At 39.3% G+C, this 27,276-nt stretch overlaps 1 protein-coding gene and 1 non-coding gene across 4 annotated transcripts in view; both read right to left on the reverse strand.

The window, feature by feature from the left end:
* LOC124802708 (polyphosphoinositide phosphatase) overlaps positions 1–27,276 on the reverse strand; it is a 177,311-nt gene that overhangs the window by 35,216 nt on the left and 114,819 nt on the right. For all 3 annotated transcript variants that reach the window (XM_047263668.1, XM_047263670.1, XM_047263669.1), the window contains one exon: positions 18,182–18,407. In XM_047263668.1, the coding sequence (XP_047119624.1) occupies positions 18,182–18,407 (226 nt within the window). The remainder of the gene's footprint in view (positions 1–18,181; positions 18,408–27,276) is intronic.
* On the reverse strand, positions 17,377–17,451 carry Trnat-ugu. The gene has a single exon. It is a non-coding gene; the product is annotated as a tRNA-Thr (tRNA).

Below are 27,276 nucleotides of genomic sequence, written 5' to 3' on the forward strand. Positions count from 1 at the left end.
TTTACACACAGAGCACTAACCTTTTTGGAAACATTCTCTGTCTACAGTGCTCAGCGACGAAAGATCATGATATGGGGGACATGAAAATGAAGTGATCTTGTGGTACAAATGTAGTTTGATCTTATTCCTTCCATTCTGTAACTCATGTACCTTAACTGAAGTATAGCCACGGCATCAATAATTCATTAGGGCTCAGATGATCATCCAGAAGTTTACACAACCAAAGAAGTGTCAAGAGGAGAGTAGGATGATTGTCTTGTTCTAAATTATTGACAGCTTCTTTGAATGGCATGATGAACACCAGGATCTGTTAGAAAAGGTACTGACTTCATTAATTGCTCAGGAATACACAAGGACTTCAAACAGCAGAACAAGCTCTGATAAAATGTTAGTTGCCATTTTTGCCTCACTGGGAAATGAGGTGGTTCTCCCAATGCCATGTTTAATAAATAATAAATACTGTCACTGTAGTGTAGGTTGTTTTACATGCATCATCCATCCAAATATTGGTTTGGAAAAAAGTTCTTTTACTGGCAATAACAACAATAACTCATAGTACCAGCACCTTTTTAATAAAGTCTGCAATCATATGAGGTAGTACAGCCTCCATCTCAACTTCACAATCCACTTCAGTTCCCACAGATATGAATGCTTGTGCTACCTTTTTGAAATGTGACCAATGAACCATACTGAAGACTATGGTCTTTGTGGCAAATGAGTGCCACTGAATCACAAGAAGTTCCCTTTTCGGTCACAGTGATTAACAGTGATATTACTCTGTGTCCTGTTTTCAAGCACATATGTTTCCTCATGATGGAGGTGGAGTAAACAAGACTATAACCATTTTGTTAGCATTGGATGAACTTTGTATGTTTTCCATCTGAAACATGAACTATAGCATTGAACTTTTTTCATACATCACACTTTCTATTCTCGAGCACATTTGCAGCTGTGTACATGCCACCACTTAATTTTCATATCACATCATCCGCAGTCTCACAAGACACAGTTTTATTAGAGGCCACCTGGTCCAAGAAGTAGGTTGTTTTCTCCTTGTGAGTGCTACACTACAACACCAAGATCATGCTCTCAGCTTCCCTAGTACATCATGGTGGACAATGGTGCAGCACATACTGGTAGACAGGTGGCAGCTCTGAGGACAGCAGTTATGAATGAGACATTCTTTCGCCACATTGGCACTGCAGATGGCAGACTTGCTACACAGTGGTAACGGCAGCATGCACACATTGGCTGCTCTGGAATCACTCTAATACAATTTTAAAGAAACTGTTGAGTAAAGCAATTTGATTCTCTCATATCTTACAGTCTTATTCATCAAGATCATGTTAAACTACCTATGTTTTCATTAATGGCCATAGTTATTGTGATAATTCGAAATTTAGTAACCCAATTCATGAAATTCAAACAGTCTGCAATACCAAACAGGGATCATTATTAGGTCATACATTGATGCATACGAAATGTAGCTGATGTACCAAAATTTTCTTAAAACCTATGACAACATCTATATTTATCTTCCAACTCAATGAAATCAACTGTATGGAGTGCACTCACTTCCCCACACCGTGCTCAAAATAATGCTGTGAGAATAACTATTTAAACATCCATTGTATCTCATAAACGGTTCAAGATATTGAAATGAGTTTTTGGTAAATGATAGCAAGCAAGGAGGAGAGTACTTTGCCATGCAGTTAATATGCAGAACTTCCTTGTCTACCACTATATACAAGTAACTACAGACTTTTTCTATACCATGATGCTATTTTTTATGGGCCATGATAGCTGGTAAAATGGGACTGGGTGTGGGTTTGCAAAAACGTAAGTGAAGAAATTGCACATTTATTTTTATACAAAGAATGGTCTTTTTTGTAAACTATTGACCTGACTTGTCCTCAATTGCTTATTTAGGGCTACTGTTGCTGTTTCGGGGTCCTACTGTAGTTGCAACTGCATTAGCATTTTAGTGAGATGAATCTCTGTAAACTGTACTGTGCTGTGTTTTGCCAAAAATGTAAATTTCAATGTGGCAACATGGAAGTTAGGTGTTACTAAAAACTTGCTACTAATGACACACTCCTGCATGCCTCAGTAAGGCAATGAGTTAATGAGCAGGAGGTGGCTGCAGTGTCTCTGTTCCGACTTGTCATATTCGTGGAACTACAGCAGGAGGGAGAAAAGCCAGTATAGTACCAATGTGACAGTGGACCTAGATTCTAGTAACTCACAACACTGGACTTGTACTCATTCTATTTTTGACCTCTATCTGTGACCTATAGCTGATGACTACTAGGGGAGATGCAATTTCTTTTGCATACCATATGTGCAATTGTATGGGCATCCCATGGGGTCAAGTTGTTTTTCCTCTGTTAAGTGATTTCAGTTGGGCTTTTGTCCTGTGGTCACTTATTTTGATATCTGTCATTTTGGAGTTACTGTGAAAATTTAAAGGGGGAATGTCAATGAGTCTTCATTAGAGAGACAATCTTAGATAAAAGAATTTAAAATTTGGCCTTCTCTTTGTCATCCTCTGTTTTGATGTCATTATCATTATTGATCAAGTGTCTGGACAGATGGTTTGCACATGTTTACTGATTTAATGCAAGACCAAAACTTCTTACAGTATTCTGTCAGATCAGTAGATAGAATTATTCTTTCAAGTATGCTGAACTCTTCATGCTCAACTAGGCTTTGGTTGCATTTAAATCTGCAGTGGATCCCTATTTGCTTTCAGATTAGCTTTCTAACATGGCTGTCTAACCACGCACATCTTTCCCATCCCTCATAAATTTGCTCAGCATGTACCTTCCTAATCAATTTTGTACAATATTGTTCAACTTTGACCATTCATACTCAAAATTTTCAGTGACAGATGAATGTTTGATAGCGATTTCATAGGTATTTTGAAGTCTGTTTCATGTCCCACTCACTAAGTAGATGTTTCATCCCACCTTTCCTTTCATCCCTATTGACACTTGAAGATAGCTATGCTGTAATGGCCTTGTAATCAGTGATTCCCTGTTCTGCACAAACTGAGCCAAAAGGCTGTAACTAGACAATCTAAGATCTTATCTGTATTTCCCAGTTCTCTGATAAATTGTTCAAGGTACTTTTCGAATAAGGCATTTAGACCAATTTCACATGATTCCCCGTCCCTCCTGCCTACCATAATTGCTCAAGTCTCCCAATCTAGAGATAGTGTATTGAAATCTGTTCTAATGCTATAACGTGACCAAGGAACTTATGTATAATATTCTCCAGGTTTTCTTACAAATGTTCTGTCACTACTATTACTGAGACATGAGGTCTACAAAAGCATCCAACTACCATGTCTAATCCACCTTTAACATTTAGCTTCATCCACATTATTTCTTATTCATAACCAGTATAAACCTCACAGTTATTCTATTACCTGTAACTATAAAAATTTCTCCATCACCAGTATCCAAGCCAATCTTTGTGATGTGCATTTCAATCAGAATTTAGAATTTAACTGCTATTAACATCTGGTTTTAGCAATTACATGTGGACATTATTACCATCCACAAACGAGACTAGTTCTGGGACCTCTGTGGATGCTCCTGCAGATACCTGATACCCTCTCCAACCTCTGATAGGCTATAAATAAAAAAATTTCATTACTAAAAGTTATGTATGTTTATGGTTACTATTCAGTATAATCACCATAATGACTGAGGCATTTGTATTACCTGTGGCCAAGCTTTACAACACCCTCAACATAAAATGATGTTGTTGATGAGCTGAAATGAGTCTTGACACTGTCTTGAAGCTCTCATTAGTTTGCTAAGTGTTGCCTTCATAGCCATTTCTTCAATTCAGAGAAAATAAGGAAATTACTCTGTAGCGTCTCATCCTGTCCCCACAAACACGAGTGTACAGTAGTGTACAAACATTCCATGTGACAATTATTTGTCATAATAGTTACTCTTTGATGTTAGTGACATAAACAATTACACGCCTCTTTTGATAGCCACCTGTTCAGCCTTCCACACATGTAAGCTATCTTGTATAGACGTGTTTTTTGTGGAAATATATGTTGAAGTCTACCAGATATCACATATTTGGTGACCCTGACAATAACACAATAACACAACCACATCAGCTTCAGCATTCTGCGCCGCATCATACATGAACATTCATTACTTATGTGCCAGTCATGCTGTGCACATTCTCACACGAAACTGTACAATCCACCATTCATCACACAGTACAGTTAATAGGGTTACAATTAAACCCCACCATTCTGGCAACACAACCAGGTGTTGTGGTTTGCACAGCTTGAGATACACTGCACACACGATTAATAAAAGAATTTCCTGAAATCATGCAGAAGTCATCTACTCTCCTGTTGGTAAAACACACAATGGTACATCACATTTTGACCTTGCCAGGCCTGCCATCTCACGCTAGGCCTAGACGTTTGACACCAGAGAAGTTGCAAGTGGACAGCAAGAGTTTCGAGTAGCAGTTGGATAGCACCAATGCATGTGGTACCAAAGAAGAACATGGTGTCCATGTGGCAATTACCTGCAGCTCAACACAAGGATCATCCCAGATCGGTACTAGGTGTCACATATAAAAGACTTATCTGCCAAAATTCATGGTAAGACTATATTTTCCACTACTGATCTAGTCTGGGTGTATTACCAGATCCCCACTGCCATAGAAGATATCCCCAAAACCGCAGCAATAACACCTTTCAGTCTATTCGAGTTCACTAGGATGCCTTTTGGTCTGTGCAATGCAGCACAGATGTTTCAGCGTTTCATGGATGAGATCACTAGGGACTTAGACTTCTGTTAATTTTAAATAGATGACATTTTGGCAGTGTCTGCAACGTAGAACAACATTTACATCATCTGGCTCTAACATTTAATCATTTATGTAGACAAGGCTTAGCAGTTAATCCTTCAAAGTGTACCTTTGGAGCGATGAAGTGCAATTTCTAGGTTACATGGTAGACCGCCACAATATAAAGTGGAAGCCATAAACAAGTACCCTCACCCAATAACAATCAGATAGTTATGCCAGTTTTTAGGGATCATGAATTTTTTACCAAATATTTATATACAATTACACATCCATAACAGCATCTCTGAATGAATTTTCTAAGGGAACACCAAAGCCAAATGACAAGTCGCATTGGACATGCAAAGCAGACGACACTTTTCAAGCCATAAAACCAGCAATTGCAGAGGCTGAACAATTAGCACACCACATGGTACATGCTCCACTTGCACTTATGGTTGATGACTCATCTGCAGCCATTGGCACTGTACTGCAACAACAGGTTGAGCATTGTTGGCAGCCCATAGCATCCTTCAGTCAGAAGTTGTCACCTTCACAGCAACATTGGGCAAACTATGACTGTGAACTGTATGCAGCTTATGCTACAGTCAAGAAATTCAGGCATTTACTAGAGGTCCGACAGTTCGCTATTTATACAGATCACAAGCCGCTAATGTACGCCTTTGCTGTAAAACCAGAGAAAGCATCGCCAATGCAACTACGCCATTTAGATTACATTAGCCAATTCACAACCAGCATTATTTATACAGGGTGGAGAGAAGTAGTGTCATGAAATTTTAACCCTGGATAGCTGATGCCAGTAGGAACCAAAATTACTAGTGTTGTTTAAGATGACAACACACTATTTTTAAACTATGGAAACTTGGCACCATGCTCTCCAATTGGCCATGGGATTCTCCTGTTGCCATTCATCAGTTGACAGGCAGCACTATGTTTGTCAGTTCACACATACACATGTCCCTTGCCCTGTCGCTATCGATGTGATAAACTCACATGTCGAACAGGTCTTGCTGTTTGTCTCCACCTCATGTCAGAGGCATTCATATGTAAGCTTTGCTTCAGAGCACACACACGTCCCCTGTGATTTAGTCCTACAGCAAACATGGCGGCACAATATTCGTTTGAAGAACAAGGAGATATGGTTTTTGTTTATGGACTAGCCGACAGTAATGCGCATGAAGCTCAACAGTTGAATGAGGAAAATGGTACCTAGCAAGAAGTCACCCACACCCACAAACATTTACAGCAATTCACTGGCGACTAGCCAAAACAGGCTTGTTAGCGGTATATCATGGTGATGCTGGAAGACCTCGAACATGACGGGATGCTGCATTTGAAGAGACTGTTCTCGACCGCTTCTAGGAAGCACCTACAACAAGTACTCGAGCAGTTGGACATGACGTGGGGTCACTCATCAGTTAGTCTGGGAGATTTTGGGGCAAATTACCTTCAATTTTTGCAAGAAACTCTATCCAGCCTGCTGGAAGATGTTCCCCTGGACATATTACTATGGATGTGGTTGCATCTGTATATAACAGTCATGCTGTGTGCAGATATTTAAATGAACTCTTCGATGGCCAGGTAATTGGCAGAGGTGCTCATAAGAGATGACACCTGCGATCACCAGACCTCATGCCACCGGACTTTCCCTGAGGGATTCTTCAAGGTTCTAGTTCACCCACCCAGATGCAAACCACCTAGAAATGAAGAGGAATTAATGGACCGCATTCAACATGCCACCAAACAAATCAGGGCAATTCCAGGAATCTTGGAAAGGGTTCAGCAAAACACCGTTCAATATTACCAAGTTTGTGTCATGTCAGAGGGTCGCCAGTTCGAGCAACTGCTTTAAGTAAACAATGTCCTAGCTACAAAAACGGCCCTTTTCATGGCGGACACAATTTGTAAAAGACTTTCTGTATGCGAACTAACAGCTGTTGATGGGTTTGTTCCTGGTATGTCTTATCATGAAATTACAATGGATGTGTTGGAACCCCAGCGGATTCACCCCCAGGCCCCCAGAGTGGAGGCTGGCGCACTACCACTGAGTGTGTGGGCTGCCTTGGATACATCGCGATCTCCAGCAGGCAAAATATTCGCGGTCATGCACTGTCCAGAGCATCTGGCAACAAGACAACACCGCAGCCAATCAGAGCATGTGGCACCAAGTTTCCGTAGTTTAAAAATTGTGTGTTGTCGACCTTCACAACAATAGTAATTTTGGTTCCTACGGGCATCAGCTATCCAGGGTTAAAATTTTGTGACACAATTTTTCTCCACCCTGTATGCAAGGGAAGCTGTACATACCAGTGGATGAACTATCACGTGTAGAGGTTGTGAATGTGACAGTAGACACATGCTCACATGTTGAAGATGTAATGGCTACCATCGATTTTGATGCCCTCACACATTCCCAACAACGTGATAGTAAGTTACAAGATTTGTTGAAATGACTAGGACGACTGAAATTACAACATGTTGCGATGCCTGAAGCAATGTTGAAATGTATTGTGGCCTATCTGGAGTAAAACCATGTCCATTTGTGCCACAACACTTCTGAGCACAAGCAACCGCTTCAGTACACCACCTGGCACATCCAGGAGTGCAAACCACTATTAGATTGATCAAAAAAAGTTTCTTCTAGCCTGGAGTGCAGGCAAACTGCAAAACATTTGTCAAGCAAAGCATTGCGTGTAAGAGAAACATGATCACACAGCCTGTCAGAGCACTGCTAGACACATTTCTGCCACTGAATCAACATTTTAAACATGTGCACATCGATATCGTAAGCCTGCTCACAGTCTCAGAAGGTTATAATTGTTGTCTTACAGTTGTGGACCAATTTACCAGGTGGCCTGAAGCATTCCCCATGAAGAATATCACAGCCGAAACTGTGGTACAGACATTTTTTCGCAGTTGTATCACCCAATTCAGCATACCACTATGGTTTACCACAGAGCAGGGACGACAATCCAAAGCCTACTTTTTCAGAGTATTAGCTAGATTATTAGGCATGAAGCATAAACGCACCACAGCCTAATATTTTGCATAAAAATGGTATAGCTGAACACCTGTATCACCAATTGAAAGCAGCTTTGCAATGTCACACAATGCAGAATTGGAAGGAGGAACTACCTGTTGTACTCCTTGGAATACAGATGTCATTCAAAAGCGATCTAAAGGCTACAGCAGCAGATCTGGTGTATGACCAAATGCTACATCTGCCAGGAGAATTCATGATCAATGTGGCAGATGATACAGTTGATGCATCAGCCTCTGCTGCTACATTACAAGAGCACATACGTCAATTTAGACCAACGGCGCCCAGAAGTCCAGCTGTGTCATACTCGTTTGTTTTCACAGATCTTGAGAACTGCACCCACATTTTCTTACACAATGATGCAATAAACATACTGATGCAGACACCATACGATAGACCATATCAAGTGTTTAAATACCCAACTGAAATTACTCAAGATGCCATTGGACTGCACCACTACTGTGAAGACAGGTACTGTCATGGAAGAGAGCTATTACGGAAGTCAGCATGCCTATCCTTTTGTTTAACAATAAACAGTTGCATTAATCATGGTTCCTGACTAAGAGGAAATGAAAATCAATTCGCCATTCACACATGAGGGCAGAATCAATTGACGTGGCCAGGTTTATGTGGCTGGAGCTTAGAACAGACAGACATTTTGAACTCGGCAGTGACAGAACATGTGGTGTGAGAGATGTACAGTTGCCTACTGCACACATAACTAAATAAAAAAAAACAACATATATTCATGTTCTCTTTCTTTGATCTGCCATACCAAATAACTCACTCTATAATTATTGGAGCTGCTAGTCTTCCCTCTCTGAAATCAGAACATATATCAAGCTTGTGGAGGGATTTCCCTCTAGCCTAAGGAAACCCTCATGTGCACACCATATGTACTGTGCTACACTAGTAGCCACTTCCTGTGTGTAGTGAATTTCACCATATGTTAGATAACTGACAGCAATACATCAACTCTACAGTACATTCACAGAAATGTTGGAAGGGGGAAGATGCAGGTTAATTAGCCAACAACAACTGTGGAACAGCAGCAGCCTCACATCAATATGGGCAATGGTGTAAAAAATTGACAAGTTAAAGACAAGTCAGGAAAAACCACTAATGAATAAAAACTGTCTGGAAATGCTAATTAAAAAAGTTAGGAATCAACCGGGTTGCCAGGTTGAACGTTTTCCTGTATGTTTAAATTTTTTACTGTTAGTTTAGCCTTACAATTTTTTTTATTTCCTTGTACAACACTTGCTTCCATTTTTTAATATTTGGCACTGGCCTATTGTAGAACCCAAGACAATTTGTCCCCTTAATATAAATACAACAAAAATGCACACCAATTTGATTATATTTGTTATTATCACCATGCAGATATAGATTTTATGGTAGTATATGTTTATCTTGGTACTTCTGAAGATAACTTGATTGCAGAATCGATAGTGTTGTCGACATACTTAATTTCCAGTTCTGATGCTATACACATATTCATAAACTTCATTGCAAAGATAATTTCTTGAATCCATACAGTATGTGCCCTACTAATTTACTTTTGTTCGACAATTGTACTGAGTTCACCAGTGAAAAAGAAAGGCTACAAGCAACATCTGTACAGTGAAGAGTGCTTCAAGAAATGGGAAGATACTTTTACGTGGGTTAGACCTGGTTCAGCGTCTGATAAACATGCTTTTTGTACATTGTGCAGGAAGGAATTCAGCATTTCACAGGGTGAACAGTTTGACCTCAAGCGATTTGCCCAGTACAAAGGATATCAGTTAAAGGAGAAAGCAAGGAACCAAACCAAGAAAGTCCCTAAATATGTTACGAACACTAAGTAATCTGAAGCCAATGTTGTCACATCTTACTTCTGTATCTCACAGCCAAACATAAGCAGAGTTAAGCAAGTTTGGACTGTTGACAACACATTTATTCTCAGATTCAGAAACATCTGTAAAACTTTCCTGTGGCAAGACAAAGGTAGAAATATTGGTGTAAAACACATTAGCACCTAAAAGTATCAGTGATTTTGTTAATATTCTAAAATCTCCTGAAAGTAGTAAGTTTTTCTCAGTAGCTACAGATGCCTCCAACAGAGGCAACAAAAAGATGTTCCCAATTTGTATAAGATACTTTGAACTGTTAGTAGGCATACAGAATAAACTGTTGAGGTTGACTGAACAGTCTGATGAATCTTCAAATACGGTGGTAAAGTTAACTGTTGATAGTCTGGATAGCCACTCACTAAAATATTAATAATTTAACACAATTCACAGTACATAGTGCTGACAGTGCTGATGTAAGTTTTGGCAGGAAACAATCGGTTTATCAATTGTTGCTTTCCAAGAATGCCAATCTACAGAAAGTGAGTTGTTTAAATCACATGATTCATAATGCAATGAAGCAGATCATGCAAGAGCTGAAAATTGATGTAGAGAACCTTGTTTCAATATATATTCATTTCTCTGTATCAGCTAAAAGGTGTCAGGAACTGAAGCCATTTTTGAATTTATCCATCCTGAGTGTTCTGAGATATTAAGGCATGTGTCCACAGCATTGCTCTTCTTAACTCATGCCATAAACAGATTGATTGAGTACTGGCCAGGTATAAAGAGCTATTTCAAGAGTGTTGATGCCTGTCCAAAGCAAGTTGCATCAGTATTTTTAGCTGAAGGCCCAGAGAAAGGAACTATTCCTGAAATATATTTGCATTTTGTGTCAGATATAGAAGGTCAAATGAAATGAGTATCAAAATGCTTGGAAGAAAGGGAGTCAAGTATTGTTGGATCACATAACATTCTGTGCAATATCTATAAGAAAAATCACACAGCGAAAGAAAGATAAATTCTATGGGAGAGAACCAAGAAATTAATGCCTTAATAAGATTTCATGTGAATTTCATTCTCTCTATGACACACTGTTGAAATATCTTGAAACCCATTTGGACTTATCAGTTAGTAATAAGCATGCAATGTTGGAACCTCTTTCTTTGAATGGGGAAATACAATATTGCGACCTCGGACCTGCAGTGGAAATACTAACCTGGATCAGCTACATGAAGAATTTTTGAGGTGAAAGATACTTTACTGACTGCATCACTAAGGATGGTGGTGATGTGTCTATATGAGTGGAATTATTCACACTAACGTCTTAACAAAAAGTGACAAATATTTCTCAACTCATGTGTGATATACTAAGCATAGCAGGTTCAAATGTGTTTGTGGAACAAGTGTTTTTGATGATTAAGAACAAGTAGACTGACACTGGGAACAGGTATTCACCTGAACTCATCAAATCAGAGCTTGAAGTGGTAATAAATTTTGACATTCCCTGCAAAGACTCTTTTAATCTACTACAGAATGACATTACATTTCTAAAAGCTGAATCAGTTTCAGAATGTCTCAGTGATATGAAGCAATAGGGTTTAAGACATATGTGTGAGCGAGTTTTAATCAAAAATTGGATATAATAAAAATATGAATGCATAGTTATTAAAAATATGTCTATGAAAAATCTTCCTTTTTTTCTGAAGAAAGTGGCAATCTTACGAAGCAATAACAAGAGAATTTAAGGTAAGTCAAGGAGCAATAGCCAGGAACTTAAAAGGAAGTCATAAAGCAACTATAAAGCAACTGAAGGTGGGTACAGCAGAAACAGAATGGCATATAGAAGAGGAATATGTCATTTTATGGGGAAAAAAATGGAGTTTGACAGGCAAGGGGCATAATCTCAAGTTCAGATGAGCTACCAAAAGTGAGCATAATGAGTAGAAAAGGTAGAAAAAAAGAAAGCCAAAACCAAAGTTATTGAAGTATGTCAAAACATTGCAGATAGTATCATGGTAGTTAAACAAAAACTTCAAATGAAAATTAATATGTATTTAACACATTATCAAATGTAAGAACCTCATAGGTGCAGTGCACGTATGTCATTGTGAGAAAGCTTACTGTACATGTTGTGAGTTCACCAAAACCACTCAATACAATCCAAAAGTTGAATTCTTCAGGGCCCAGTATCGTTTATACATAATTTCAAAAGCACGCCATCAGTTGCATAGACGGAGGTAGGAATGATTACTTATATCAAATGGACACACATAGAAGCACATAACTGGAACATGTGGCTGGACACAGAGAAAATTCACATTGTATGAGTGAAGCTAAATTTTTAGTGAAATGTTGGTCCAAAAGTAAGCAAGACAGAATATCTAACTCTTTCTGTATATGATACAAGTACTTTTGCAACTCACCTGGATAGCTGTGTGTGTTAAAGCACTGCTTTTGCGATGGGGAGATGCACCTGGAGGATTAACGACAAGGGATGGTGTGCTGGCCAGTCTGGATGTGATTTTTCGGCAGTTTCCCACTTCCAACTAGGTGAATACAAGGCTAGTATCCAAGTCCCACCTCAGTTACATGACTTCCAAAAAGTTTAGAAAACTTTCACGCAGTTTCACATGACTAACACTACATGCACCAATTAGGGTACACACATTCTGTCCTGAGGGGCAGGGGAGCGGGGAACAGGGTGGTAACAGGAAGGGTATCTGGTCACCCCTTAAACTAACCATGACAAATTGTGCAGGTATGGGAACAAAGGCACACGAAAAAGAAGAAGATAAGTGCCTTTGCAAAAGATGTGGAATATTACATAAATGGTACAGCAAAGAGATTAATGGGTACCATCAGTTTGTAGCCTACAGAGAATATACTTTCACTTATTCAGGATAAAATAGAACACATACTGTTTCTGGTATAGAATTCTCATACAAGGCAAATTTTTCCATCACACAGCTACTGAATTATCAGTGAGTTTGGTGCAGATGACTTCACTATAGAGTAATCTTAACTGACTGTTGTAACATAATCAAGACCAAGACACGTTGTGAATACCTGCAGGTATTGAAAAAAAAAGTTAATATAAAAACTATGCCAACTAAAATTAACTATTTCATACTTATATCCCATGTCTTTAGAAAAAGATTGACTTTTTAACACAAAATTTTGTAAATTCAGTTATATTAAATTTTGCTAAATAAGTACCAGCAATTGTATCTGACAATATGTAATACATACAGAATATGTCAAGTTGTTATTTATGCCTAATTTGACGTAAATTTACAATTCAGTTGTTTGTACTTACCTTCATGATTACAATGATGCTGTTGGTTTTACTAGAAGCCCGAGTAATTAAAAGTTAAGAGTAACTGAAATTATGACAACACTGTATTGTTCAAAAAAATTTTGAGCTAATGGCCAGCACAGGAGCTATTGTCAGCATTAATTTGACAGCTAACATTCCCAGCTATCCATAAACATATTTTAAAATATCTGAAACTAATTAACTTATGAAATAACTGACATTAAAAGTTGGAACCCTCATAATTTCGAATGCCTATTTTGCTTTAATGCCTACAAGATTCTAAATTTTGACAATATATTTTTAATTGCTATATTTTTCCTGAAAAAAAGACAACACCTCTCACTAATTAATTAGGCCACTAATTATGATGCTGACTGATTAAGGATTATGAAAGATTTATTTAAATATAGATGACATATTCATTAATAGGGGATTTCAGACTACAGATGCATAATATGGTTCACTACACCTTTATGATTTACTATACTTCAAAATTTTTCATAAACTAGACAATAATAAATCTTACGATCCCTGTGAAAAATTAAAATCTAGAAACCTAACCTTGCTGATTTTCAAAGCATTAACGAGTTTCAGAAAAATCGTCATATTTTTACACTTTTCTTTAAATAGTGTCCTCTCCCACAAAACAGTCAGTCCATGATAGGCAAGCACCAGAATAGCATTATCATGTCAGTTTGAGTGGGAGTCTGCAGTTAGGAAGCAAACGCTAAACATCTATGCAGCTTATAGCCTGCAGCTGACAAGCAACCAAATAACTTCTCTACATCAGGTTATATTGGTGTACTGAAATAGCAATATCAATGTATCAAAAAGTTATATGACCAGTTACCATCTGAATAACATAAATATGTTGGTTGCAGTGAATTTCCCAGGCTAATTATCCAAAACCTAACACATAACTTGAAAAAAAATGAGCTTTGACATAATTTGTGTGATATCCATGTATTGTATCAGAAATCGCAAAGTGTCAATGTTTCATTACTAACATTAACTGACAGTGTCATTAACTTTGGTGACAGTACAGCAAGTTATTTCATGTGCACTGTTAACTGCATATTTCTCTTAATGTATATTATGCGACTGTGAAGTTCAACAAATACTGTGACTCTGATTAATGGTTGAATTAGTTCTCCTAAGGATATGTTTTACAAAGGAACAGATGTATGTCCCTTTACCTGTTTAAAGTGTGATCTGTAACACTGGAACTGGCCATCAACAAAGTACAGTGCAAATAAAGTGGGTGGAACTACTATTAAAATTCACCTATTGCATGATCTGCATCATTTGGCACTATCCTACATAGAATCATTTTCAGCGTATTATTTCAGTACATCAAGACACAAGACTTAGGGACACAAGGAACAAAGTGCATCAACAGCAAAGGTGGATATCGCAAATTCATTTTGTGAGGAAGCAAGAAGCAGTCATACAGTATGACTTGTTAGTGCAAACTGTGTCACTACAATGCATAGAGAGCTTCAGTATACAAACATTTAAAAGTTCAGATACCTTGCTTCATTTGAAAACTTGAAATTTACCAAATATTCACTATTTTTCATCAGTTCATTTTCTACGTACTAGTCCAGCTTCTGGACATTACCTTGCCTCTAAAGAAGGCAATGAAGCCAACGTCAAGAAAATCAGCTAACTAAAATCTTTATAACTTAGTATGTGGAGTTACCCTTTAACGCAACTCACTTCAGAATAATGACAAACATCTAGTCTGAGGATAGCATCCAGTCTGAGGACAGTTCATTGAATATGCAGCTCTAAAGAGGTACATTAAACAGTGACACTGATATGCAGAAATTTGTTTACTACTCTATTTTCACTCAGTTACCTCAAATGGCATCACAGAAAAGGCTAGACAGCATGATCTGACATGTCAGTCTGCAGATTTTAAGGAGGTCATTATTCAAGTGCCTTGGAATTCTACCATTTAGACCCCTACCCGTATATCCACTAACAGGGTTATTGGTTACCGTAATTTAAAAGAGATGGCAACATTAATTCTGCAAAGACTAGAGAGGAAACTATGTACACTTCAATAAGACTTCCTCATCTTTGTACGGACAGGTATGGTCTATTCTGCAAGTTCTATACTCAGTAAGTTTTCAGACTACCTAAAAAGTATGTGAGATAAACCCCAAAAAGACTTTCTTTCGGTACAAAGCTTTCATTCTGTAGTGATCTGTGCCTCTCACATTGTGGGTTGTGCACACCTCTCATGACATCTTACCAGCAAACAATAATTGATGTGGAGTCCTCAAACAACTAGTAAAGTTAGCCTTTATTTAACTAAAGGAATTGATAGTTATTTTTAGAAGACATATATTTTCCTATTTTTACTTATATTATGAGGACATAAAATGACAATGAGTGCGTTCTGGTGTAACATCAAGCGCCAGCACATCGGCCTGAATGAAACAGCAGAGAAGGCTGTGGCAACATCAGCCAATAAACGCTGACTAGGATAACACAACGACAGGAGCGGCACCTATACGAAGGGAATATAATCGCCGCTCCAGCTAGCCTCGGCTGCACTAGAAGAGCCACACTAGAAGACGAGTTGTGATATAAACACTATAGCATTGACTTGTGGACTACTTCTTTCGTTGCATGGAAATTGTATATATCAAAGAACACTGATTATTTGCATGTTGCCAATTGCTTACAACACCTCTTTGTAAAAAGGCAAAGTTAAGTATTGTCAGTTTACTTCACTGTAATAAACTCCATTAATAAGATTTGCTTGAATTGTTGTTTAGCTACCTGAGAAAGCAGCATCCTAGGCACCCGATATTACACGAGTGGTAGGACACCACAGAGTGGACACTGAGTCTATCAGGAGGTCGTGCCAAAATTCAGCCACTTTTGGAACAGAGGTAGAAGCTCTGTGAACCACAGTGTTCCAGCATGGAAAAGTACCAAATTCTCTGAAGTCCATCCATAATGCCAACAATATAAAAAAGAAAGAAGCACCTTACTTTATTACCTACAGTCAGTACAAGGTTGGTCTTGATGGAAGCCAGACAGTTGTTGCATCACATCAATATGTGCGACGAACACTTAAGGACAAAATAGGTCCAATAGTTAACTGATTTCGAAGTATTTCATTTCAAATCAAGGCCAAATACTAAATGTGGGTGTTGATTACTTGTTTGCTATAACTGAAAATTACAAAAAAAAAAAAAAAAAAAAATTAGATCAAGTTCACAGCCATAAACACTTTGTGGGAGACCACACTTCAAGAAAGTGAATAGCTATGACTATAAACAAAGAAACTGCAACACTGTCAGTCTGTCAAGGTGTTCCTCCCTTTGCTTTAGAGTATTTACTGTTCTGTTGTCTTTATTTGTTTACATTAATGTACCTCTTGCTTTCATATGTTCTTATTTTTCATCAGAAGTCTGTTAATTTTGTAGTGGCTTGTTACTTGACCACAGTGTCAGGATTACGTGGTATCACAAAATCTGGGAAAAAACTAAAATAAAAAGTAAATATAAATTTGTACACTACCATGTGATAATTTGAGAGTTGGCCTACAAAAGGGTCTGATCTAAGAATATTAGTGTGTGAATTTAAGATATTACATTAAGATATTTACTTATACTATGCACTTTCTTAATAATGAATGTTAAGGAAGCACACATCGCAATGCCTAAATGCATGGATAATCCTTGTCAGTTACCTCCCTACAATTTTTTTCAATGTTTTATGAGATAACAAATATAAAGCTTACAAAATTAGAGTAAATGGGTCATGGGCCAGATACATTGGCCTGACGCATATTATGTACTGATAATTATTTGCAAAAATTATCCAATCAAACAGCAAAGTGTTACAGGGTTAAAAATAAATAAATAAAAACAGTATCATTGTTTAAATGTCTGAGATATGAGCAGATAATAACCATGAATTTTGTTTGTTTGTGCATTTACTTTTCAGTGGCAGCAATGAGAACCAGGACTGTAAAAACAATAACTACTACACTCACTGCCAACTGGTAAAGGCTCATCAGATACAACTATAACGATTCTATTTCATTTCTCAAGTCATTGTCCCTTTCCTTTTTTGTCAAACAATCATACCTCATTTTTCTTTCCCTTTTGATTGTAATTCCTTTTTTTCCCGTTCAATTATTTTCTGCCACTGTCATCTAGGTCCAATACCCACCTCTACATTATAGTAACTGCTCTGAAAGAACTGATACCAATGATGAGCATGCAGCTTCTCTAGAAATAAATGATAATTAATCGAAACCCTCAGCTGCCAACAAGTGGTGTTGATATACCTCAATGTGGACAGATGAAAATGTGTGCCCTGACCGGGACTTGAACCCGGGATCTCCTGCTTACATGGCAGGTGCTCTATCCATCTGAGCCACCGAGGGCACAGAGGATAGCTTGACTGCAGGGACTTATCCCTTGCACACTTCCCGTGAGACCCACATTCCCAACTGTCCACAACCTACATTCATAATGTTCCTAAAGGATATTTGCACATTCACTCATTACTCGCGCTAACTAAGGTGATGATTCCTGTAATAATTCATCTGGCTTATTTTTTCACTGACTGATGAATGGTTTTAACTAAGTGACTGTTACAGTGTCATACGGTTACACTTACTGTCATGATCCTGACTACTGTATTTCATACTGCAGTGTATGTTTGTAACAGCTCTTTGCCATGTTCCTCACCCAAAGTACCATGTAACCTATCCCCATAAAAAAGCCATCCTGAATACGAGAATAGCACTGCACTTGCTTGGTTTATTTGTCTCAATGTGTCATTTATCATCTTTGCACTATTTTTCATTCTCCCACTTATGTCCTTAGCTTCCAATGAAAGGTCAAATGTTCAGTCTGTTTTGATTTTTAATTTGTTTTTACATGTTGTTATCACAAAAGTATGATTCTCGGAGATTTTGAAGTAAATTTATCTGAAATGCTTCTTTCTAGTTACCTTTACCATGCCATAATCAATAATATCTTTAAATGAAGGCTTTTATTTTACTGTAGTTGCATTGAAATACAAAAGCCCTATTGTCTAATGACCAGGTATATTGATGAATAAATATGTTAAGGATTTTGTTTATATATATAAAAATGGTATATCACTCACCAGAAAATGTATTACTGTAATAACGGCTCAAGGTTTGCATTATATCATTGCCTTGTGATGTCCATGGTGCTGTCTTTCGATATGTTTTGATGCGATGCACTAGTTGCGATCCACCATACTGCAATGCCAATGTGTCTCCATGGTCCTCATACAGTTCTTCCAACATACGCACACAGTCCGAATCAAAATCAATACGTGGTGCATCCAAGACACCCAAGGCACACAGCTGTTAAATATAAATTTTGCATGGACTAAACAAACTGTAGTCATGAAAAAGGGAAAGGAAAGAAAAACTGGCTTAAAGTTAATGATTTTCAGTAAAAATATTTTACGCATGTTGGCAGACGGTCTAATTTACGTTTTAGTCATGTCTTTAAGTAGTTAAATGCTATCCTCTGTTCTTTCTACCTAGCATGTTTATTACACCCCGCATCTACAATTAGCAGCACTACATATTTCAGTAGTTCTCTGTCCCTGTTCCTGTTATTGTTGTGATGGTGGTGGTGGTGGTGGTGGTGTTCAGCTTGAAGACTGGTTTGATGCAGCTCTCCATGCTACTCTATCCTGTGTGAGCCATTTCATCTCTGAATCTCCTGATGGCAACATCCTCCTGATTAGTCCCACCCAGAGATCCAAATGGGGGAGTATTTCACTTCTGGAATATTTTATCCACGTGTATGCCATCTTCATTTAACTATATAGTAGGGCTTCATGCCCATAGCAAAAATTGTGGCTGTAGTTTCCCCTTGCTTTCAGCCGTTCGTAGTACCAGCACAGCAAAGCTGTTTTGGGGTGATGATACCAGGCCAGATCAGCCAGTTATCCAGACTGTTCCCTTGCAGCTACTGAAAAGGCTACTGTCCCTCTTCAGGAACAACACATTTGTCTGGCCTCACAACAGACAGGGGGGGGGGGGGGGGGGGGGGGGGGGGGGGGGGGGAAGGTCTCTGTTCCTAAAACTTCTTTCCACTCAGTGCCTACTTCTGTAGGTCTTCGCATTTTCTGCTAACCAGTTTATATCCTAAAAGGGTTTCTGGGTGATTTGTCCATCACCTAATCATTTCAACCCCTACCGTACATTATCTAGCCATTTTTATTAACTTTCCACATTTCAATTGCTTCAGATTGATTCCACAGTTCTGCTACTACCCATGTCTGATTTTCATACAACACTTTTTTGTAACTGCTATCATAATTATATGCATATGTTTAACATTAATTGATATATTTGGCAAAAATGAGTGACAATTTTCTCTTAAAACATTATTCTTCCTTCAGACATGCTGTAAAGCTTGTTTATCAGATACTGATTTTCTTTAACTTATATTATCGTGACTTTCTAATTTTGATTTTTAACCAGTCTTTATGCTCCATCCTGGATACTGTTGTTGTTTATGTTGTTACCAGGGCATGGAGCAAGGTTATTAGCAGCTGCAATCACACTCAAATAATTATGTGGCCCTTTGACAGATTACACACAAAATGAAAAAGTAAAATAATGACATCAATAATAAAAACAAAATATTGTAGTGCATAAAAAGGTAAAGTGCACAAAAATATCACGACAAAAATAAATGGGAAATGGGTAATTGCTGGTCCACTTCTGTAGCTGAGTGGTTGCCATGCCTGATCGCCATGTGGATGATCCAGGTTAAATCCCCCAGGCTGCCATGGACTTTTTCGCTGGTGGGTGAAAACTGTGCCTCATGTCAGCACAAATTATGTCTGCTGCTTGGGCTCTTAGACCATTGTTGGCTCCTTTTGGTGGCTGGCTGAATTGGTGAAGGCAGCTAGCATCACCCATGTGGCAGAAGCTTAGCTCACTGTTTGTAGCATCTTATCCAGAGTCAATCACAGTCCTCTGGTTTGGAGCAGAGTGGGAGGTCTAAACCAGAGTCTTAGACAATTCTGGATGATATTGGACGTGACTTTCTCAACCTCTGTTACTGGGTGGAGGATTGTAGGGGCCCTTCAAACAGTCAGGCATGCATTATACACAGAAGGTAACTACCACGGTACCAGAGTAGGTGTAACGTGCACTGTTACCCTCTTCCCCCACCCACTCCCACCCCGTTAAGTGCAGGAACATCCAAGGCAAGGGTCCAGAATTAGTATTGCTTATTAAAAGTAATAATGCCCCGATACTTTGAGGAACACAAAGTTGGTTGAAACCAGAAACGATCAGCAATGAAATCCTAAACACAGACTGGAATATACACTGACCAGCCAGAACACTATGTCCACCGACCTACTATTGACATAAACCCATCCAGGTGATAGCATCACTTGGTGAGGAATGACTGCTAGTCAGACACACACACAGTGATGTAGTATCAGTGAGCATGCTGTCTGTGTGTAGAAGGTAAGGGGGAAGGCTCATGATCTGTCTGAGTTTGACCAACGACAGATTTTGTTGGCCTGGAGGATTGACATGAGCATTTCAGAAACTGCACAACTTGCCACGTGTTTGAAGAGTGCTGTGGTGTGTCTTCAATGCATAGTGAAGCCAAGGTGAAACCATGTTGAGACATTGTGGGGTTGGGCGGCCACCCCTCATTACAGATGGTGGATGTCGTCTGGGCTGACAGACTGGCAAAACAGAACAGGCAATGAACTGTGGTGGAACTAACACCAGAATTTACTGCTGAGCAAAATACAAGTGTGTCTGAATATACACTGTACCAAACACTTCTAACGATGGGCCTTTGCAGCTGATGACCCATGCATGTGCCAATGTTAACAACACAACATCAGTGACTATGATTGAAATGGGCACTTGACCATCAGCACTGGATGTTGGCGCAGTGGCAGAGCATTGCATGGTCTGATGAATCCCGATACCTTCTTCATCATGCTGAAGAGAAGGCGGGAATCTGCTCTTTGACACCTGCACTGCAGGATGGGAACAAGGTAGCGGCGGCTTCAGTATGTTCTGGGGAACATTCACATGGGCATCCATAGGTCCAGTGGAACTCGTGGAAGGCACCACAATAGCCAAGCAATATTGAGCACTGGTTTTAGACCACGTACATCCCTTCATGGTGATCATTTTTCAATAAGGCCAGGAGGGTGATGGAGTTGTTGTCTTAACCCAATTGAACACATATGGGACATGACAGAATGTGGCATCAGAGCTCATGGTCTCCACTCCCTGATATTTACAGGAATTAAGTGACTTGTGTGTGCAGATGTGGTGACAACTCCCTCAGTGACCTACCGAGGCCTCACTGTTACCATGCCACAACATGTAGCCACTGTTATCCATGCAAAAGGTGGACAGAGTAGCTATTAGGTAGGTGGTCATAAGTTTCTGACTGATGAGTGTATCTCTCAAGGATGGGGTAGAAGCCAATGGTGGCATCATATTTACTGCAGTAAAGAATTCTTTAATATCTTGTAAGGTTATTAGGGATTCTGAATGTGAAATAATGTGGGTGAAGTTAAGCATCAGAGATGGGGAAAACATTGTAACAGGCCACCAGCATCAGTAGTCGTAGTGGCAGAGCACTTCAGAGAGAACTTGCAGAATACTGTGAATTAGTTCCCCCGTCATGCTACAGTAACAGACTTCCTAGCAACAAACAAATCTGAACTTCTCTAATCAGTTAATGTAGAAGAGGACATCAGCGATCATTAGGCTGTGACAGATTTGATAACTAAAGATTTTACAAGGAATGCTAAGAAATGTATGAAAATATTTTTGCTTAACAAAAGCTACAGGATATTATATGAAGAGTACCTCAGCAGTCAACATCAAATACTCAGTTTTGAGGATGAAGATAGTGAGCATAAATGGATAAAATTCAAAAACATTGTTAAATACACATCAGAAAAATATTTTCTGTACAAGATTTTAAACAATGGGAAAGGCCCACTTTGATTTAATGGTCATGTCAGAACATTTCTAGAGAAGCAAGGAGAGCTTCTATACAGGTTTAAGTGAGGTCAAAAAATCTATCTGACAAACAAAAGCTGTAAGGAATGAAAATGAGCATGAGGAGCACAATAAGAGAAATGTTCAACAAATTTGAAAGTAAAATTTTTCCAACTGGTCTGAAAGAAAACCCTTAGAAACTTTGGTATTATATAAAACAGTAAGTAGACCAAAATCATCTACTCAGTCAGTGTTCATAGTAACACCAAAATGGAAAATGGCAGATAGAAGGCAGAAATATTGAATTTGGTTTTCCAAAATTGTTTCACTGCAGAAAATCATAATACACTCCCTCCTTTCAATCATCACATGAACACCAAAACGCCACACATTGAAATAAATTGTCATAGATTAGAAAAGGAACTATAATTGTTTAATATTGCAAAGGCTTCTGGATCATATGAAATGACTGTAAGACTCTACAGAGATTATGCATAAGGAATTGCTCCCCTTCTAGTAGTAGTTTACCACAGGTTGCTGGAGCAGTGATGGGCATCTAGGAACTGGAAAATGTGCAAGTCATTCTCATTTTCAAGAAGAGTTGGAGGACAAATACACATAATTATGTGGCTTTATCACTGATGTCAATCCACTGTAGAATTATGGAACCTGGTTTTTGCTCATTTATTATGACATTATTGGAGAATGAAAATCTCTTCAATAAAAGTCAACATGGGTTCAGAAAATAGAGATCTCACAAAACTCAGCTCACTCTATTCATCCCTGAGATTCACAGCACTGTAGATAGTGCGCCCTCAGGTTGATGCCCTTTTCGTTGGCTTCAGGAAGGCTTTTGATAAAGTACCACACTAACTTCTCTGAATGCGAAAATATTTTGTTGGCACCCACCTACATAGGAAGAAATGATCATTGTAATAAAGTAAGTTAAATCAGAGTGCACATTGAAAGATTTAAGCATCTGTTTTTCCTGCATGCTGTTTGAGAGTCGAACAGCAGAGAAATAGCTTGAAGCTGGTTCACTGAACCAGCTGCCATGCACTTAAGTGCGAATTGCACATTAGTCATGCAGCTGTAGATGTAGAGGTTAGTAAAAAAAAAATGAGCTTACCAAGTACTGTACCAGATTTCTGAGTGGATACAGGATTCCTCGTAGACAGCACTCAACAAAGTCAACAGATGTAAAAGGTAATTTTGGAAGTATCCCAAGGAAGTTTAATAGGATTATTACTGTTTATGACACATATAAATGATGTAGTGAATGAGCTCAGAAGCTCCATGAAACTCTTTTGCACATGATGTGGTTGTCTATAAGAAGGTATCAACACCAGCAGACTATGGTGAACTGCAGGAAGAGGTGCAGAGGATTGAAGAATGGTGTAGGAGCTGACAATTGACCCAAAACATAAATAAATCTAACATATTGTGCATAAATAGGTAAATAAGTTCTCTACTGCACAATTACACTATTGGTGGCAAACTGCTGGAAACTGAAACTGCCACATAATACCTAGGAGTAACCATTCGGAGCAGCCTAAAGTGGAATAGCTACATGAAACAAATACCAAGAAATCAGGCTCATAGGAAGACTTTTATGGAAATTGAATTCATTAACTAAGGAAGATACTTACAAAACACCTGTCTGACTGATTCTCAAGTATTGCTCATCAATCTGGGACCCTTACCAGGTCTGTTTAATAGACAAGATCCAATTAAAAAGGATGCATTTTGTCACTGGATCATTTAGTTAATACAAGAACACTGTGGAGACGCTCAACAAGCCCCAGCAGCAGACACCACAAGAAAGGCATTGTGCATCACAGACATGTTTATTATTGAAATTTCAAGAGAGTACATTTTGGAAAGAGTCGAGCAACATATTACTCCTATGTATGTCATATGAGATGCCCACAGCCAGTAAATCCAGGAAATTAGAATTAATACAGAGGTTTACAGGGGATCATTGTTCACACGCATAATCGGCAATGGGAACAAGAAAAGGGGAAACAGATAGTGTAGCTCAAGTGCCCTCTGCCACACACTTCAGGTGGCTTGCAGAGTGTAAAAGTAGATGTAGATATGAAACTCGAGTGAGATGCACCCACACTCATAAGGCCAACTGAGGAGCTGCTTTAGTGAGAAGTAGCATCTCCAAGGTCCGGGAAGCCAGCAACACCTCGGAGAGCAGATTGTGCTGATCCCATATCCCTCCATATTCCATCCAAATGATGCTACAAAGGCAATGGGTAACACAGCTGCCCGTTAGCACTGGATCACTCATCATGGACAGAACACAGAGCAGGCATAATGTTGCCTTTACATCCAGCCAATGTAAATGGTCCTTTCAAAAATTTTAGGTAGGAGCTGAGCGGAGTAGAACTTAACAGCAAGATGCTGAACATAAAAGCCTCAGAAATCTCCATCTACAAATATTGTACATGCCTCCATGGCTTCTGCATCCATCAGTTTGTCACTGTGAACAGCCATGAACCCATCAGCAAATAATTTCCTTCCCTAGTAGTTAGTGTAGTTGAGGCACAATGTTTTTGATGGACTGGACTGACTTCTCTGGTGGATACTCACTTTGGGTGACTTGCAGTGATTTTAGGAATCAGAAAAGATGAGGAGTTTCCTAATTTAATGTGTCTTATACACTCCAGATCTGTCAAAGCTGTATGTGCCTTGTTTGGAAATGAGCTGGATTGTTATCCATCTTATACATCTCAGTGTAAATTGATTTAACTGCAGGACTGGCAACCATGGAACTGATCAATGATAAAATGTACATTTCCTCCTACCATTTAAAAATAAGACTACATAATAGTAGATTGGCAACTCAAATGAAATCTATTCTTCCCATCAGAGCACTTGTCCATTTAGATGGATATGCTTGTCGATGTTTAAATGTTGAAATGGAAAGAAAGTAGTTACTCCTGCTAAGTTTGCCTTTCCGTAACTACAATACAATTTTTTACATGTTATTTGTAATGGACAACACACCATTCACATTATATTATTATATCTTCATTATTATCTATTATGCTGCAAATTTAAAGATTATCTGCCGTCAATAGGTAAGTAGTGCCACTGCCATTTTTTTGGGTAAATCTATAAGAATATGTAGAGTAGTACTGCAGCACCCACTGGTAGCAACTGAGCTGTTGAATCACTGCAAGATGAGCCAGGCTCACTAAGTGAAACCTGCAAGCACAACAGTAATAAGCAGTTCTTGCAGTGCAGGCATAGGCATTTCTCCATCACCGGGTTTTGGTCATGTTGCCTAGTACGTGCCTGGAAGTGATGCAATGGTGTAACAGATGTGCTGCTAGCTTGTGTAAATAGCTCTCATTTTTGTAGGTCTTTTTATTCACAGTCCAATAGTTCTACCAGGATGTCGGGGCTCTGCAATGCGAGGGGACCACAGGGAGCCGCCAGCATAAGTCATGAGTTTGAGTTTCTGTTGCTGTGCCAGCTTCCTGGACTAAGTCCTCCCTCCAGACTAACTTACACAGGGCAGCAAGACTTCTTGGCTCCCTTCAGCAGCAGCTGGACTCCTGTCCAGGGGGCAGCAGGTCATATCCCGTGTACGGCACCTATCGTCTGCCAGTCATGCACTACAGAGCTGGCTACCATAGCCAGATTGCTGAATGTCTTCATACGCCACTGATAACAAAAGTTTGTGGTGTGACTCGTGCAGTGGGGTCACAAGCTACACACTGAGCACATGCATCAGCAAAGCTGAGTGCACATGCATTGCAACCAGATGGCCAGGACACTGGCTGACATCTCGCTGGCCACCCGGCCCTCTTTCCCTGTAGTGGGGGTATTGTCATTACTCCACACCGACATGGCACTAACATTTGAGTAGAAATTAAATATTAATTTTGATAACTGCATCTTTCTGTGCCTCCACTGGCCTGCTACTCCATGTCAACCCTCTGCCACCTGCCATCCTGACATTGCAGCCATCCCTCCACCCCTGGGGTTGGGTATACTTGGTGTCGAAAATGTTGGTGTCATTTTCAGTGGACACCAGATGCTTTGTCATGCATGCAGCATTACATCTTCACCATGCCTGCAGTATCAACGTAGTGGGGTGAGGGAGAGAACTGTTGGCTATTTTTTGAGTGCATGACAAGAATGGGATCTAGGAGGGAGTATCTCCATAACTTGTGATTTACTTTGTTCAGGCCAGACAAATCAGCTGAGCTGTCTCAACTATAGGTAACTACAAGGAGCAGTTGTCAGAGCCTGTCAAATGTCCATGGCACAATCTGCTTGGGCATGCTGTGCTGTGTACTGAGCCTATCCGTAACTCATTTTATATTCCACTGTCATGGTCTTGTTGTGAGGCAATGCAGGGAGTCTAGATGGTTAATGATAAGGTGTAAAGTGTAATCTGTTGGTCTGTGAATGATTTTCTGTATACATTGTGTGTGAATGAGAGGTAAAGATGTTGCAATGGCAGAGTCAGAGATGTGACACATTTTGGAGCCAAAGGCACTGTATTTGTTGACAGACAGGTTAGCACTGGTGGGGCAGATAACACAGAAGTTGTGGGGCCAAAATGCAATTAAGGATGAACACACAGCATTGCTCCAAGCACCAGATCATGTGATAGATTCAGCTGCTGCTAGCCTAATCATTCTCTCTTCTGGAAGCTCATCTGAGGATGTAGTGTCATTTGTGGAGGATCTGATGACATTAACAAGTGTGGGTCGTTGGTCAGATAATCAGTTATTATGGATGGCAAAATTAAGTTTAGTGGGAAAGGTAAAAACATTGGTAAGGTGTACAGAAGCATTGAGAAATGCAGAGACAAGGGCTTCTAAGGTTTACAATGGACTATGATGAGATCAATATGTTCCCAGGTGTACATGAGAGGCATACAATGTTTTCCCCAAATTTAAGGATTTACAGATGTGGGCATATTGGGCACGTTCAGAGGCACTGCAGCCAGTCTCAGAGGGATAGAGGTAATATGTCTCAACAACAGAATTTTGGCAATGGTAAAAGGGGTGGACATGGAGGAAATAAGCAGCCATTAAATGCATAGGCATTCCCTTTAGCCTTAGATGCACCAAGTAGATATGCAGTGACAGAATGTGCAGCAGTAAGAGTTGTACGGAGCAAGGAGTATAAGTTTCTGTTGGCCACATGAGGGGGGGGGGGGGGGGATGTGTCAGCAGCCAGTAGATACCTA

The sequence above is a fragment of the Schistocerca piceifrons genome, chromosome 6 (genome assembly GCF_021461385.2).
Source record: "Schistocerca piceifrons isolate TAMUIC-IGC-003096 chromosome 6, iqSchPice1.1, whole genome shotgun sequence".
Classification (NCBI taxonomy): Eukaryota; Metazoa; Arthropoda; class Insecta; order Orthoptera; family Acrididae; genus Schistocerca; species Schistocerca piceifrons.